This window comes from Lontra canadensis, unplaced genomic scaffold (assembly GCF_010015895.1).
Source record: "Lontra canadensis isolate GAN:19392208 unplaced genomic scaffold, GSC_riverotter_1.0 scaffold608, whole genome shotgun sequence".
NCBI lineage: Eukaryota > Metazoa > Chordata > Mammalia > Carnivora > Mustelidae > Lontra > Lontra canadensis.
In genome coordinates this window covers 17,474-32,223 of record NW_022631592.1, presented here as the reverse complement: position 1 = coordinate 32,223, position 14,750 = coordinate 17,474, and the positions used below count along the sequence as shown (strand labels likewise).

Genomic DNA, 14,750 nt, shown 5'->3' with positions numbered 1-14,750 from the left:
GATCAATTCAAAAGGTCTACGGATCAACATCCACAGCACTACGGTGTAGGGTAGGGGGGGAAATGGGCCACAGTTTTTCAGAAGTAGGATTAACTAAATGCAATGACTCACAAAAATCTAGTATTTTATAAATGAGGATCCTATTCTAGTGTTAATTAAGACAGGATTTCTCTGCAGTTGGTCCCTAAAGGCAAAATAAATAGAGTTCTACGTATGAACTGGGTTCTCCTCAGCAATACCCCAAACTTTTTACACATTTGTGCTGTGTTGATCGATTTGCTCTTTTCCGTCCTCAAGCATGGAGATGCTGGTCAGGCCAGTGGCTATGGAATGACAAAACGTCCCTCTCAGGTCCACCACGTACATGAGCGATCCGGCCAGAGACAGGCCTCAGGAAGCTCCCAACCAACTGCCATGGGGCCTTGGAAGAAGAGGCTGGCAACTCAAGTCTAGCTCCTAAGGGACTGAATATCCAGTTAAAAAAAGCTCCTCATAAATGAGTTAGTTCAGCAAGAGGATTAAAAATTTAATTAAGACACAGTAAATCCCTGGACCTGAATTCAATGATGAAAGTACCTGAAGCCCACAAAACCTCTGCATTCGACTTCCAGAAATATCTTCAACGATTAAGACTGCCTTCATTATCATCAAAGAAGTGCAAGATTGGTGTGTGTATATGAATTTATCACTATATATAAAGTGATCCTGTTCCTGAATTTTATGCCCCATCTGATTGGACCTTCCCCAGATGTGTGAACTCTCATTTGGCCATTTGTGAACCAGAGCGCTCATTTTCGGACACACAATGGTCTCCAGTAAGATTGGGGACATGCCTGGCGAGCACCAAGGACAATATGGCATGCCTCAAATAAAAAAAAACAAAATGTCCGAAATATGCCATATATTGGGGGAAGGGAGGGGAGTTATTCCAAAATGTATTTATGACACTCAAATACAATCAAAGATAATTTCCGTTCCTTGTGACTAGTAAAGCTCCTGATGCCAAACCTTGTGATATGCATCAGAGGTCCAATTTTATATATATACAAAAGGACACAAAATGCCTTTTCTCAAGACTAGAAACACACAGAAGAGGCTAACGTGGCTGGTTACGGAGCCCACAGATTTTCCTCCTCTTTCTCCTGAGGAGGCCATTCTTACATTCAGCTTCCCTTCCCACGGACTTCCACCTGTGATGTCATAACACAGGACTACTCAACAAAGAACACTGGCGGATTGCTATGGAAATGATATGGCGCTAACAGTGCTGAATCCCATTCCTGGATGAAATAGCAAAGCAGATTTTTCAATTTGCTGGCTCTGACATCTTCTGCCACTTCACAAAGATTACTCACACACCTCTCCCCAACAAGGCTGGAACTGAGGGGACAAACTATCGCACAGGCTTCTAACTACTGCCGCCAGGTGCTGCCTAAGCCACAGAGACCCCAGCACACACCTCAGATCCAGTCTCCGCTCAGGCCCCCGATTCCTCCTCAAACCTTCCAACTAGGGATCCAACGCAGTGAGCAAAACCACAGCTCAGTATAAGGCCAGAGCACACAGAGCGCCAACGCAACGTACTCGGCCTAAACTCCCAACTCCACCAGTTCACCTGGAATTCCAAGTCAAAAGCCCTCTGGCCGCTGCTCGGTCCTCCTCTCCTGGCACCCGTCTTAAGGAATGTTACTTTATCAAGTAGAAGTTCACATGGTAAATGAGAACACCAGTATCTTCCTACATACTGATTTCTTAATTAAGAACCCCAAATATATTTCAGTAGGATAGTTCAGAAATGTCAGTACTGGTTGTGGAAATCCATTAGTGCCTATGGACCCCCCACCTGAACCCCCCCCTGCCCCAAGTCACCTTCTCGTCCAGGCTTGTGGTTACCCGCCATGTCTGCATGGCTCTGCAGTGCTATCTGCGGGGGCTGGGGCGGGGGTTCTCTCGTCCACATCAGAGTGACCGCATAGAATCTCCAGGAGCTCTACCTCAGCATTCTTTTTTTTTTTTAAAGCCCCCCCAACACACACATACAGAATTCTTGGGTTTGGGACAAGGAACATATTTAAGCAACTTCATCAATTTAGATAATCACTTCCAAAAGGCAAAGTGGTCCAGGAAGGGGAAAAAAAGAAGTCAGGAGTTGGGTTACCAGTTCCTCAGCTGCTGATCTAAGCTGCTAACAGAGGAGGAAACTAGTGAAGGGGATCACAGGCACACAGCACACAAACTACATCTCTCCTGTAAATCTAAAAATCATCTCAAATCAAAAGTTTAGTTGAAAAAAGAGAAAACGGAACACCCTTAAGCCTAAGAAGCAAGGAATGTAACTGATGTTAAACTTCCATATGGAAAGCTTCAGCATGAAGCAGGCACCAGAGCACGCCCGCCATTCTCAACACCATTCAAGGCAGAAAAGGGCAGCCTAAGAGCGAGCTTGGGTCTGTGCTGAAGCCGGACCTGAAGAGCAAACAGGATGTAAAGTTTGCTTCAAGTGTTTCATGAGTCTGTAACTCCATTTACTGAGCCCCTACTGAGTGCTGGGCCCAGTGCAGACATTCAGGTGATGACCACAAGCTCCCTTTATCATTGGATCCAGCGGCTTAAGGCTACAGCTGGATGTGAAGGGCACTGCCCCCAGGGGGGACCATTCTCTAAAAGCCCAGCTCTGCCCACATGGTCTGTCCTCCACAAGGAGGACAGATAAAAGTATAAGTTAGATGGAGGCCCCAAGTGATAAAAGTGTAAGTTAGATGGAGGCCCCAAGTGAACCCAGAGGCACCAGTCAGAAAGAAAGAAGGAAGAGTCCCGAGTAAAGAGGCACAGTGTCGTTTTCTGTTGTTGATGATGACACAGATTTATTTATTTAAGAGAGAGAACTTGCATGCAAGCGGGCATGGGAGAGGACCAGATAGAGCGCGAACATCAAGCAGACTCCCCGCTGAGCGCAGAGCCCAGTGCAGGCTCCACCCCACCACCCTGGTCATGACCTGAGCCGAAACCAAGAGCTGGACGCCAAACTGACTGAGCCACGCAGGTGCCGCAGCACGATGCCGCTTTGAAGGCTGAATTTCTTTATACGCTTTATTAAGTGCCTACTCCCAACAAAACCTATACCCCTGAAAATTTCTATTAGATCACCCTGATTTCATTTTTTATTAAACATACTGTTAAGATAAGTGTAGCTTCACAATTATTATAGAAGTAATAGAGCTCCACTTCCCTTCACCCAGATCCCCCGGCACTACTTTGCAAAATCACAGTACAATGTATAACCAGGACACCAACGGTGACACAACACACTAATCCTATTCCTGTTCACTTGCACTCTTAAGACACACGTGGGTGGGTGTGTCCACCCAGGAAAGACACCGAACAGTTCCAACACAGGGACCCTTGGGCTGCCCTTTCATAGCCATCCCCACACCCCTTGTGCACACGCCCCTCCCCTAACTCCTGGAAACAACACACCTTCTCCATTCCCATAATTTTTCATTTCAAGAATGTTATATAAATGAACAAGGTATATAACCATTTGGAATGCCTTCTGTCACTGAGCATAACTCCCCTGAGACTCAGGTCAACAACTGATTTCTTTGTATTGCAGAGTAGGATTCCACGGCAGGGACAGGACACACCATCTGACCTGCAAACATTTGAGTTGTTTCCAATTTAAGGCTATTACAAAGTAAAGGGGCTATAAACATTTTTGTGCAAGTCCTGGTTCTATATTTATTTCTACTATGGATTTGAAAGAATGAAACCTCACAGGAGCAAGGCGAGCAGTACAGAGATGAATAAGGGGTGATGATTCCTCCGTTCCCAATGCTAACATGAAGGAACCCACTGTCTCATGCGTACCCTTCCAGGCGTCCTCACTGTTTCTATATACGCATATGCAACAATGTACACGCATCTTCTCCTGAACAAAAAATGGTATTCACACTACACGAATAAACTAGAGCTACGCCAAGTCAGTATACAATAATATGCACAGAAATTTACTTCTGAATAGCGCCATAACGGGCCATGATTTACTCAACCATTCCCCAACCACGACTGCCTACAGTTACCTATTATTGTTTCCTGCCACCTGAGTGATGTGACCATCGGTATTATGATTTTTGTCCTCCTGCATTTTATCACCAGGTCATCCTTCCCAAACGCACTGGACCCCTCCCCTCAAGCAGTCAGCCAAACTCTTCCCCATGCTCTGCCCCCTTAAAGCAGAGCATCTAAGACCACAAGTCTGCCAAATGACACCGAGCGACCCATCAGATGACCCAAGTCCTGTACACCGTCCGGCACCATTCAGGAGAGCTCTTCCAACGCTCCAGACACAGCTCCTTCCCTCTTCCATTGCAGAATTCAAATCCAAGTCATGTGCTGATGTTCTGGTCCACAGAATAAATGCTAACATGCAGCTCTAAGCTCACTGAGAGGAGCAAAGTGACAGCTGAGAAGCCAACAGTGAGAGGCAGAGTGCAGCTGTTGGGCCTAGCTATAAAGGGAGGCAGTCCAAGAGAGAGAACAGGCGGCTGATGCGTGGGACCCAGCAAGCAGCAAGCAGGGAGGCAGTCCTGATGAGGCCCTGGCAGGGGAGGGAGAAGGGCATCCCCCAAACCAGGGTCTCACGGGTGGTAAGATGGCACACTCCCTAAGAAAGCAAAACCTCTAAGATACAAGAAGCGCTCCTGGCAAACGAGAGTACGTGGGCACCTTGCGGGGGTGGGGGTCGACCCCAGGCCCCCTAGGGGATTCTTCCAAGGCAACACAGGGCCTCAGGCAAAGCCATGGACCACCTCCAGACCTTGGACAGTACCTGGGAGTCACAAAGAGGTGACAGTCTCCCAAGGGGACAATAAAGTGAGGACGGTGGGTCCCAATAACTCTCCTCACAGCCCCGCCGCAACTGGCCTTCTCTTCCAGGACTCTGCGGCTCCTGAAGGTAACCACCCATCACAGCCACTGGATTGCAAGAAGCGGGTGCTGACCAGGAGCACAGCCCATTTGCCACACTTGCCTCCCCAGTCACAAAGACCACACACGCCTGGGCGCCATGAGGAAACACGTTTCCCTGACTGCTCTCTCTGCCTTGCAAGGAAAGTGGAGCCTCTCAAAAGCAGTTTCTGAATATAGTCCTAGATGTAAAACTTCAATCAGGCTTCAAAAACATGCTTTCTAATCCATTCCCATTACATGACCAAGGATTCAACCTACCTCCCTAGAACACGGGCATGCCCTGTGTGCCAGCAATTACAGTAACTACCAACTAAGACAATATTCTAATTACTTCCTTGCTGCACACACTGCCTTTTCCAGGCAGGAATAATTTGAGGCAAAGGCTTGCATTTCCAGTGGGGCTGGGCAGAGCCAGCTCCCTTCTCAGTATTTTAGTCAATCTACTTATCAAATGTCTCCTATGTGCCCAGAGCTGGGCTGGGCTCTGGGGTTCAGGAGGAACAGAGAGATAAGCCCCCTGGTGTCCTAGTGCTCGCTTTCTTGGGGGAGGAGACAAGAGAGGATAAATGCAACAGAGGGGAAAACACAGTACGGTCACGGAACGCAGGAGCACTAGCCTTGAAGGAAGAGGGGACATGTGGGTGGAGACCACCGAATGAAAAGGAGCCAGGCTGGCAGAGGCCCTAGAGAAGCACACTGTGGATAGAGCCAACAGGGACAAGGGCACTGGGCGAAGGAAAAGGTGGGAGATGAGGTTCAGACAGAAGGTAGGCAGGGCCAAGGCCACGGAGGGCCCTGAAGGGTACGATAAGGACTCTGAATTTTTTAAATGTTCCCGCTCTCTCAGCAAGCCGCCCGTGACCTTCAGGGCACTGCGACAAAAGATGCAACCTTCTGCTGCCCAACCTGAGATGGTCCCAGTGCTCAAACCTGGGCTGCCACCCCCAAGCACCTATCTGGTCGAGCCTGTCCTGACCAACACAGGCAGGAGCTCCTCTGGCCATTCCAGAGAATGTGGATGAGGTGGCCTGGTTTTATTACTGTTTATTACTATCTGGCTCCTCAAGACTGGGCGGCCAGATCGGCAGCGTTGTAAACAACGAAACCACGGCTTAACACGGCTACTCTCGAGTTCTCTGGTCTTATGACTTGTATGATTTTATATACAACTTGGCCACATGCAACTCCCATGAGGGTGGCTGGGAGCCCACTTCCAGGAGGCAGTCCTGTCCTACTAACCAGGGACTTCCTTGGTCCTCCGCCTCTGGTGGGCCACTGCAGGGCCCAAAGGCAGTGCCCACACAGCTTCTCTAAGTCACGGGGCCTGACAGTTCAAAGCAGACCCACTGTGTTGAGACCTGACAGACAGCTCTACACTCTGAAATAATCCAGATTTAAATTAGGTATATAAAAATAAAATCCCCAAAGACAGTCACATATGAATTTGTGCTCCTTAAATGAAAACATTTGTTTGGGGCCTCCAGTTTGGCTTGATTATGCAAAAATCATCAGCTCCCAAGAGGATCGCCCTGCCAGTCACATCACACACTCTGGCGACTGGCGTGAATGCCGGTGGGCGCCAAGAGGGGCCACCATCTGCACGACTGAAGAGCCCGTAATTATGTCCGCGTCGCTGGTGCACACGTACCGTCTTGTTCCACAGAAAAAGAGAAACGGCATGATCTGCTAGCTTGTATAGAAGAAACCACTTGTGGGAAAGAAAAGGAAGTCCCGGCATCCCCAGCAGAGACCGAGCTTCAGGGAAGCCACAGGACTAAAGTAGGAAGTACTTGCATCACACCATGGCCAAAGGATTCATATCCAGAATACACACAGTTCCTAAAACTCAGCAAACAGCCCAACTACAACAAACGAGAAATTCATAAAAAATACAAACACCTAATATATATGCTCAACTTCCCTAACTAAGGTGATTCCACTTTTTATCTACCAAATTAACACAGAAAAATACTGGAAATGCCCACTGATGCGGAGGGTCTCACAAAATCAGTGGTGTCAAATGTGACCCAAAGGCTGTTATGTATTAAAACCAAAAAGCCAAATACCCTTTTACTCAAATGTCATTCCTAGGAATCTATTCTAAAGAAAACCAGCATTCATTCCCAAACATCTACACTAAGCATACCATTCCCATTTTCTTTTTTAAGATTTTATTCATTCATTTATTTGACAGAGAGAGAGAGAGAGAGAGCACAAGCAGGGGCAGAGGGAGAAGCTGACTCCTCGCAGAGCAGGGAGCCCAATGGGGGGGCTTGATCCCACACCCAGGGATCATGAGAGCCAAAGGCAGACGCTGCACAACTAGTAAATATGCAAAAAGTCACTGCACTGTACCTGAAAATGAGTGCAGTACAAGGTGAATTAGACGTTAATGAAGCTGTATTTAACAAGATGGAGATGGGGAGGCCGGGTGCCTGTCCTCTGGGCATCTGCCTTCAGCTCAGGTCATGATCCTTGAGCCTTGCTCAGCGGGGAGTCTGCTTCTCCCTCTGGCCCCCACCCCCGGCTCATGCCCGCTCTCTAGTAAATAAATATTTAAACAAACAAACAAAAATACTGGAGAGACAGAATGGAACAGAAACGGGCCGCTCTGCACAGGGACTGAGCTCCACAATCCCAACTACTTCCGAGGGCTCCCGCGTACTGAGTGACATACACCCCGAACGACAGAGTCAGTGCAGCTGAACACACTTGCTCCACTTTCTGCAGTTTTTCTCTAAAAAGAGTATTAAACATTTTGGTATTTTCCAACTTCAATTATCTAACAGAATTCACTTACATGCGGAAATCCACTCTCACTCAGGCAGTCTTAAAGAAAGTGAACTAGAGGAAGGGGGAATGCCTGCCCAGAGAGGGGTCACCGACGAAGACCCACCATACATTAGGTACACAACGCTTCCTTCTGAGGAACGGAGTCTTTCTTCCTTGCCTTCTTGCTTCCGTATTGTTTGTATGAATGGTTCAGAGAATATGTACAACCTTAAAACAAAGTAAACACATACACAGAGCAAAGCAACCCGGGGTATAAAAGGTACAAACCAAGTCCTGCCTAAGGCATGACATCAGCCCAAGAGTGCGGAGGAGATGCACCAGCAGCACATCTGGAACTGGAAGAGACTGGGAGTCCTACAACAGTCCCGGAGCACAGAGACTGCCTCAACTACGTGTGGCCTGGAAAGTCTGTTTACACGTTGGCAAACGGCAGCATCTTCTTAAATGTCCAGATTTTTCTTAAGAACTAGATTTTTTAAAAAAGGAATCTAGGGACTGGGGATGAGGTCAAACTCAGAGGAGAGATTTTAAGCAAACTCTTGATTGTCCTAATTAAAAACTTAAAAAAAAAAAAAAGTAGCCAGAAAAAGCCATTTCAAATGGGTTCCTCTATTTGAATAAAACCACAAACAGCAACCTAGAAGGGCACCTGGCTGGCTCAGTCAGCAGAACAAGGGGCTCTTGATCTTGGTCAGGGTCAAGAGTTAGAGCCCCACGTTGGGCACAGAACAAACTTTTAAAAACAAACAAAAAAACAAACAGCAACCTAGGACAGAACACTCAGTTGTTTCTGGTTTCTTTACGCACTGGTGCAGGGAGACTACCACTTACCACACCTCCTCCTCAACCTCCTTTTTAGGGGACTCACAGGGCTATGAAGAAACAGTCACAATCAATACCTTTCAAACCACTAGTGGCCACAGAAATTGTTTAAAAGTCCCTGGGAGGAAGACTAGCTTCCCAGAGAACAGCAAAGAAAATCTGGTTTTGTTTAAAAAACAAAAACAAACAATGATGGGGAGGAGACACTTCCATGTACAAACCAGTGGAGACCTCAACCCTCTGCTGTGCGTAAGCAACGTCTCCTGTGAGCACTGGACATTCAAGACGGAAGGGTGAGCAGAACAGGAGACACCACGTTCACGGACTGAAAGACTCCTTCCTAGTCGAGATATCAGCTCCACAAATTCACCTTTATGTTTGAACACCAGACTCCTGAAGATTTTTTTTTTTTAAGATTTCATTCGTTTATTTGACAGAGAGAGCACAACTAGGCAGAGAGGCAGGCACAGAGAGAGAGAAGCAGGCTCCCTGCTGAGCAGAGAGCCCGATGCGGGGCTCGATCCCAGGACCCTGAGATCATGACCCGAGCCAAAGCCAGAGGCCCAACCCTCTGAGCCACCCATGCACCTTGAAGATTTTTATACTTACAGCTGATTCTAGGTTTTTATGGAAAAATGAACAGAATATAGCAAATAAAGCGATGTTGGAGAGAACACGGTCTGAGTAATTACACCACCTGATTAAACTCACTCTAAAGCTTCAGTAATCAACATGGCAACCAGAGTAATGACAGGGTATGTTGTTGCAGCAAAGGAATGAGCACGCGAATGGCACAGGAGAGCCCAGTAAGAGACCTACACAAACGTTACTCTTGACAAAGGAGTAAGCCATTCCACAGAAAAGGGATGGTCTTTACCACCTACGTTCAAGGAACAACTGGACATCCACAAGCCACAAGGAAAAAACCTCAACCCCGTAACTTACACAAAAATTAACTCAGAATGGATCTCAGATACGAATGTAAGATATAACACTCTAAGACTTTAAGAAAACACATGTGGTGGGGCAAAGAATCCATACCAGAACACTTTGACAAACTAGACTTCGCTTTTCAAACTGAACGGTTCTGCTCCAGAAGGACAGCATTATGAGAAAGGACAAGCTACAGATTAGGAGAAAACGCATACGCGTCACCTCCCTGACAAAGGACGTGCATCCCCAACAGATAAAGGCTCCGCATTTGACAGCAATAAAACAACCCAACACTCAGACACTTCAAGCACAGCACAGACAGCAAACGAACACCGGCAGAGCTGTCTGCCCAGCAGCTGTGAGGTGTGCGCAGATCAGAGGCACAGTAAGGTACTACTGCCCACCTGGAAGGGTGCCTAAAACTCAGAGTACCGACAAGACCGAGTGCTGCAAGGCTGCGGATCAACTGGCTCTCCCAGGCACGCACGAGGGACGCACGATGGCACAGCCGCCCGGGGAGGCGTCTGGCAGTTTCCCGTAAGGTCAACCATACTGTGCCACGTGATCCAACACTTCTGCATCTTACTCCAGAGAAAGGAAAACTCGCGTCCACACAAAAGCTGCCACAAAGATTTCGAGAGGCTTCATTCCGTCCTTCAGTGGGAGCAGGGAACGCACGCACACGGGAGAACGGCTCAGCCACAGACGGGAATGGACCGTTGTAACACCTACCTCGGACGCTACTCTGAAGAAAGCAGCCAATCTAAAAGGTTACATGCTATACGATTCCATTTACATGACATCTGCAAAACAGTGAGGGACTAAGGACACATCCGTGATTGCCAGGGGTCTGCAGTAGGGGAAGGCATGACTACACAGAAAAAGCCCAAGGTTGTTTCGGGCCGAGGGAACTGCTCTGTATCCTGACTGCGGCAGTGGTCACACAAAGCTGTACGGGTGTTAAATTCAGAGAACCCCACCCCCACCCCCGCCAAAGTCAGTTTTACTTTACAGTAATTTAAAAAAACAAAAGGGGGGTACCTGGGTGGCTCAGTGGGTTAAAGCCTCTGCCTTAGGCTCAGGTCATGATCCCAGGGTCTTGGGATAGAGATCCACATTGGGCTCTCTGCTCAGCGAGGAGCCTGCTTCCCCCACCCCACCCCCTGCCTGCTTCTCCGCCTACTTGTGATCTCTGTCAAATAAATAAAAATAAAATCTTAAGAAAAGGTAGGGGGAATCACCTGTAGGGCAGAAAGAAGAAATAATTTACTCCTTATTTTTTTTTTAAAGATTTTTATTTATTTATTTGACAGAGAGAGAGATCACAAGCAGGCATAGCAGCAGGCAGAGAGAGAGAGGGAAGCAGGCTCCCCGCTAAGCAGAGAGCCTAATGCAGGACTCAATTCCAGGACCCTCAGATCAGGACCCTGGGATCATGACGTGAGCCAAAGGCAGAGGCTTAACCCACTGAGCCACCCAGACGCCCCTACTGACTCTCTAAACACAAACACCCTTGATATAAAAGTTTCAGATCTTTTAAGTACTTGGGAAAAGAGAACTAAAGGATTCTATACAAAACAATGTACAGTCTGACTCTTCCTTGCCCCCAAGATCTTCATATGGTCTTGTACAAAGCAGTACACAAATGGTCTGCATCAAAATTTGTTTTGGGGAGAGGGAGCCCCAAATGTCAAGGAGCCAGGGAAGGGCGACGGGAACCAAACTGAAAGCACGTATGCACTGAAACCTTCGTCTAAGAACACGTGCATACCACATGCCGATACACTGAGGTACATACACTAGGTGTGCTGGTTAACAAATCATGTTTAAATCCAGAAAAATTTCCCTATGATTTCCAACTGTTCCACTCACACAAACTACTGGAAAACAGAGAAAATGGGAGGAGGGGGAGATATAAATAAAATAAATATTAACAAAAGGAATGGTAGCTGTTATAAAGGGTTAGGAAGGAAAATAATCAGAATCACCAGTTATTTTTGGCTCAAGTGCTGTCTCCGTGGATTCTCGTGCAGTCTGTTACTCATCTTAGCAGAATCATCTTCTATACACCCCAGTCCCTGGCACCTCCCCTCCACAGGGGGCCAGCCAACAGCGCCTGCTCCCTCCCCATGGCAGCACCCAGAGCAGCTGGGACAGGGGACAGGGCTGTCGACAGCTACTACGCTGCCCTGATAACCACCCAACCACACCTTCCCCCGTGCTGTCAGCTAGTATCAAGACTTTTCATACACAACCCAAGTCAGAGGTCTCTCTCAACTGAGCTTCCTAGAACTGTTAACCACAACCTTATACCCAATTAAGTAACAGCACAAGGCTGCCACCGCACATAAACGTGACTTAGGGACTTACACTCAGTTTAAGTGTAACCATACTATGCAGTATGTCGACCTTCAGAAGACCTGGATAACTCAGTGACTCGCACTTTTCCAAATCACCAATGAAAGGTACAGACAAGGATGATTCAAAGTACAAGACGGGCACCTGGGTGGCTTAGTCCCCAAAGGGTCTGACCCCTGATTCCACCTCAGGCCATCCTCAGCTGAAGGTTCCATGCTCGGTTCCATGCTCGGCACAGGTCTGCTTCTCCCTCTCTCCCTGCTCCTCCCCAGCTCGTGCTTTCTCTCTCTCTCAAATAAATATCTTTTTTTTTTAAAGACCAATGAGTTTCAATATAATAGAAAAGTTAATTCGTAGGGTTTCAAACTGGAACATTGCAATTAACCTTAAGAAGCTACCGAAGTTGGTATATATCAAAAAACTGTCACAATTATCTGAAAAGGCTACTAAACTACTGTTCCCTTTATGAACTAGATGCCTCTGTGAGACTGGGTTTTCTATTTCTACTAAAATACACTGTAACTGACAGAAAGCAGAGACAGAAAGCAGAATCCAGCTGTCTTCCCAGACAATAAAGAAATTGGTAAAAAATATAAAAATAACGCCATTCCCCATTAAATTTTCTTGTTTTGAAAAATACTTATTTCCTATAAGACATATGTTATTTGTGTTTATCACTCCTCAATAAGTAAGACTCGTCCTAGTTTGAGCTTTTCAGATGGGAATCAATGACAAATGTATCCAGCCTCCTGGTAGCTCTTCGGGGTTCGCATCAGTTTTAAAACTTAACAGGATCCTGACAGCAAAAACTCTGATAGGCCAAAGACCACACCAAATGGCAGATCTATGGTGTGCCAGGTTAGCTAAACCGAAATTACAAGCCCTACTTTGCAGAGTTCCCACCTGGGAGCCACTGTGCCCCAACTTGACAGGCCGGAGCAAGAAGCCCATGTTCCTTTATGCCTGGGGGTTTCTCTGCCTTCTGGGCCATTAGGGCACCTGGAAGTCATGAGAGGCTCACAAGGATATGGTTCCAGCTCAGCCTCCCCTACCCTGCTTCCCACTCGTCTTCCCTTGCGGACTACATGCCCTATGAACTCCAACACCAGATCCATTAGCAACGGACTGCAGCAGCCCCCACAGCTATGCATGGTAAAATCCAGTAAATCCGGGGCACCCGAGTGGCTCAGTCAGTTAAGCACCTGCCTTCGGCTCAGATCATGATCTCAGGATGGAGCCCTACACCGGGCTCCCTGCACACTGAGGAGTCTGCTTCTCTCTCCCTCTATACTGCTCCCCCACTGCTTGTGCTCTCTCACTCTTGATCTAAAACAAAAAAATTAATCTTTTTTAAAAAAATCTGGGGCACCTGGGTGGCTCAGTGGGTTAATCCTCTGCCTTCCGCTCAGGTCATGATCCCAGGGTCCTGGGATAAAGCCCTGGATCAGGCTCTGCTCGGCAGGGAGCCTGCTTCCCCCAACCCCCGCCCCGTCTGCCTCTCTGCCTACTTGTGATCTCTGTCTGTCAAATAAATAAATAAAATCTTAAAAAAAAATCTAATCCCTCTACTGCCACTCTGTAGCTCTGCTCGAACCCTCAAATGACACGGATCTCCCCACCGTGCACCACCCAGTTAATTCAATTTAGTACTGAAGCGCATGCATAACCACAAAAAGTTTCAAGTCCCTTTATTTATTTTTATTTTTTTTAAAGATTTTATTTATTTATTTGACAGACAGAGATCACAAGTAGGCAGAGAAGCAGGCAGAGAGAGAGAGAGGAGGAAGCAGGCTCCCCGATGAGCAGAGAGCCGGATGCGGGGCTCGATCCCAGGACCCTGGGATCATGACCTGAGCCGAAGGCAGAGGCTTTAACCCACTGAGCCACCCAGGTGCCCCTCAAGTCCCTTTATTTTTTTTAAGACTTTATTTATTTGCCAGAGAGAGAGCACAATCGGGGGAGCAGCAGGCAAAGGGAGAAGCAGGCTCCCTGCTGATGCAGGGCTCAGTCCCAGGATCGGGGGAGCATGACCTGAGCCGAAGGCAGATGCTTAACTGACTGAGCCTCCCAGGCATTCCCCAAGTCCACTTAAAACATTCTGAATAAAACCTATTGCAAATGGCAGAACCACGAGCGCCAAAGCATCTTCCTGACCCAGCATGAACCACAGCTGAGGTTCTACGCAACGGAGCACGAATCCAACTAAAACGTGGAGAAACCTGGGGTGGGACTCTCCTTGCAAGAAGCTGGACACAAGAGACCACATACTGTAGGATTCCAATTATATGAAATGTCCAGAAGTGGCAAACCTGAAGAAAGAAGAGAATGGTGCTTGCCGAAACTGCAGGGAGAGGGGGAGTGTCCCAAAAGAATACAGACAGGATTTCATCTGGGAGCGATGAAAATGTTCAAAATCTGACTGCTGAGGGTTGCACAACTGCGAACATATTCGAACCCACTGAGGAGCATGCTTTGATGGGGGATGGTGATCTATGTGGATTATATCTCAACAGAAGTTGCTATTTTAAAAATCATGGTGACTAACACATTTTATTGAAACGACTTATTACAGAAGGGCAGGTGCAAATCTAACGATTTATAACTGTTACCAAAGCAGGTAAAATGAAGAGTTAGCATTAAACATTGTGGCATGTTCCCATCGGATTGAAACTAAAATACAAAAACGCAGTACACCCGGACTGGCACAGAAAATGACCCAGGCTCTCCGCTGGTCCTCTGACCTCAAAGTCTGATGGGGAGTAAAGCAAAGAAACAGCACATACAATGTGTTAATTACACGATCATGAACATGTCCAGGAAATACAAAGGTGCTTCTCCTCATCTACCAGAAGCCTTGCCTCTGGCTCTCACCTCCA

General features: G+C 47.3%; 1 protein-coding gene across 3 annotated transcripts in view; it reads right to left on the bottom strand.

Moving 5' to 3' along the window:
• The window catches only part of LOC116863146 (ubiquitin carboxyl-terminal hydrolase 7-like), a 43,111-nt gene that overhangs the window by 16,339 nt on the left and 12,022 nt on the right, over positions 1 to 14,750 (bottom strand). The window contains exon 1 of one of the 3 annotated variants that reach the window (XM_032850641.1): positions 1,870 to 1,962. The exons of 1 other annotated variant lie outside the window; for it this stretch is intronic. In XM_032850641.1, coding sequence (XP_032706532.1) covers positions 1,870 to 1,960 — 91 coding nt within the window. In that variant the 5' untranslated portion in view covers positions 1,961 to 1,962. Of the gene's footprint in view, positions 1 to 1,869; positions 1,963 to 14,750 lie in introns of those variants that run through there. One more of the 3 variants, XM_032850639.1, reaches the window with a different exon arrangement.